General features: G+C 40.8%; 1 protein-coding gene across 1 annotated transcript in view; it reads left to right on the top strand.

Annotated features, from left to right (window-relative positions):
- The window catches only part of LOC131890954 (uncharacterized), a 3,846-nt gene extending 3,151 nt beyond the window's left edge, over positions 1-695 (top strand). Inside the window, exons 4-5 of the mRNA XM_059240412.1 lie at positions 85-256; positions 384-695. Of these exons, the coding sequence (XP_059096395.1) occupies positions 85-256; positions 384-582 (371 nt within the window). The 3' untranslated portion in view covers positions 583-695. The remainder of the gene's footprint in view (positions 1-84; positions 257-383) is intronic.
- The last annotated feature ends 2,016 nt before the right edge of the window (positions 696-2,711 follow it).

Raw genomic sequence — 2,711 nt, 5'->3', positions numbered from 1 at the left:
ATGATCAAGGTACGAAAGCGATTTTAACACCCACCCAGGAGTTTTCTCTGGATTCACTCCAGGTACATTCTTTCTTGGTTTCAGATATGGATATTCGTTTGAGCTTGCCCGTGATCATGATTCATGATATCTCCTTGGGTTCCCATCACTTCATGGTGTGTGCATTCCTGGGAGAAGCGCTGAATAATTCCCCACCAACTCCCACTGACCCCAAAATTGTCATCTGGCAACCCACTGAGAAGGTTATCTATACCAGGTTAGCGTAACAGTTGTTTGACATCATTCTAGATTGCATACAAGTATTTGAGATATTTGAACGGTGCCCCATATTCAAAGGACGATAAAACAAACGAGCGTGTATCATGTGGTCTTCCTTGTTTTAGACGGGTTGGAACACGAATGACTGACGCTCAATGGCATATGGAATATCAAAACTTGAAGACTCTCCTTGAGGCCAATGGCAAAGGTTCGAATATCTTGAACCACGTTTATGCATATGTTACTTTCACTCCTCCATGGACCAAGATGGCTGATAGATACGAGGTCTGGATCTTCAAGAACGTTCAAGTGCATAACTTTTAGAGATCATGCATGTATTACGGCTAATGACTAAATCAATGTGCAAAGCTGTAAGGAAAATAAACCTTTTAGAACATTTATGAATAGAACTATCAATATAGAATAAGGAGGTACAATATGCATTTGGAAAGAACTTTGAAAAATGTTTTTGACAACCGATGTTAATTGGTACAATTTTGAAATGAGAAATAGGTCTCGTTTGAGAACGGTCTTAATTGCCTCCCCGTGAAGCAAAGAAAACCAAGGCGAACTGGTAGCAATTACATTTCTTGACTTTATGTTCACACTTGGCTGAAAAGTAAATCTCCAATCAGCTCACGACTGAATCACCACCCGATTTCATCGTACCTCTTGCGGCAAAAGTCTTCAGCTAGGTTGCGTAAGCTATCGTACCAAATGCTGCGTGCGTAGTCATTAGTGTCTAATTATAACTCAACAAAATGTAACATGTGGTCGACTCATGTCTGGGCTTAACTTTAACATGTTCAGTCATGATTTCTTGTTCTTGTTTCTTTTTTTAGCTCCTTACTGTACTTCGATGAATCCATAAAAATATTAATCAACTTTGGTCACAATTATTGCTTGGTCAAGGCTGTCTGTAGTACTCGCTAGTACAGACTGTCGCGTTCTTTATAGGTTTCAACTTTCGCTAATCCTTCACTGAGTAAATGCTGGGGATTTAGGTTTCATTTATTAAGGAACGTATTAAAAAATTGAGAGAATTAGTACGAAAGCTTCACGGATGGGGAAAAAAGGTACGGAACTTCGGACTATGGGTTCTTTTCCTATTGATTTTGGGAAATGACTCGGGCTTCATGGGGAGTTATATCTCTCCCAAAGGAAGCGTTTCCAATTGGCTGGCGATAGTTTTCTTGCTTGCCAAACTATTTTCCGGCGAGTTCATGAATCTTTTTAGATCTTATATCTGTGCTAGGAAGTCCTCGTACTCTTTGGAAAGCTTCTCCATTTCGATAATGTCACTCAAATTGTCATCCTCTAGGAAGAGATCGACGTTATGCTCTATAAGATGCTCCGTAGTTTGCTTGATAAATATTTTCATACCTTCGTTTCACCCCAGCTGAGACTTGGTACACATCACATACCATCAACCAACTCTTGTTGTTTTGAGCTTAAATCCACATCCCTGTTTTTTTTCAATTCCAGAAGGGCTGGCAACATGACAAGTACATAAAACACATGCCACATATAGGCATGTGTACAGTAGAAAATGACGGATAATTTGAAGCGCACATCCAATGGAATTTCCCAACAAGTCAAGTTGTGTTATAGAAAATTGATCTACTAAAGAATTAATACCTGCCGCTTTGGGGCACCCCTGAACCAAGGGTTGGCCAGGTATCGTTTGTAGGAAACGGTCTAGGTCTCGCTTAAAGCTAGGTCAGGTTTCATGTAAAGCGTACAATTGTCGGAGAGGTATGTAAGGTTGTGCAGAGAAGGGGCTCTATTCAAAACGAAAGACTGCTTTAGGCTCTTTAAAAGTTTATTGTCCAACGAAGTTGCCATTTGTCAAATGGCACATTTTGTTCCATGCACGGACCATCTAGAACCATCTACAAGCATGGGAGTATACAAGGGTTTGGATTCCGCCTCTTAAAAGATATGTTTGCTAGAATGCAAACCAGAGCCTAGTTGCCGTAAGACTTCTAAAGCCCAAAATAGGATCACCAGCAATGCAAATGCACAACCATAGATGCAATACTCAATGACCTTTGGGTCGACGTCAGTAGACACTCCACTATTAGATGATGAAGGTAAGGGCATTCAGCAGGTCTCACCCATGAAGGATTTAGGTGTAGTCCTCCAAGATAATGGAAAGTTCGATGAGCATATCAAGTTCAAAGTTGGTAAAGCTTTTCAAACATGTGGTTGGATATATCGCACGTTTAAGTCCAGAGATAGCATCACGATGCTAACTCTGTACAAGTCGATTGTCCAGCCGCGCTGCAATGAGTTCAACTGTTTTGCAGAAGGTCGAACAAGTCCCAAGATGTTTCACTAGGAACATCACAGGTATGAGAGAGCTCTCGTATTGGGAAAGGTTAGAAAGGTTGGGATTGTACAGTGTTCAGAGAAGGTACGAAAGGTATCTGATACTGTACGTTTTCTAAAGC

The sequence above is a fragment of the Tigriopus californicus genome, chromosome 11 (genome assembly GCF_007210705.1).
Source record: "Tigriopus californicus strain San Diego chromosome 11, Tcal_SD_v2.1, whole genome shotgun sequence".
Classification (NCBI taxonomy): domain Eukaryota; kingdom Metazoa; phylum Arthropoda; class Copepoda; order Harpacticoida; family Harpacticidae; genus Tigriopus; species Tigriopus californicus.
Note: the sequence above shows the minus strand (reverse complement) of the source record. Positions and strands in the feature narration are given on the sequence as shown.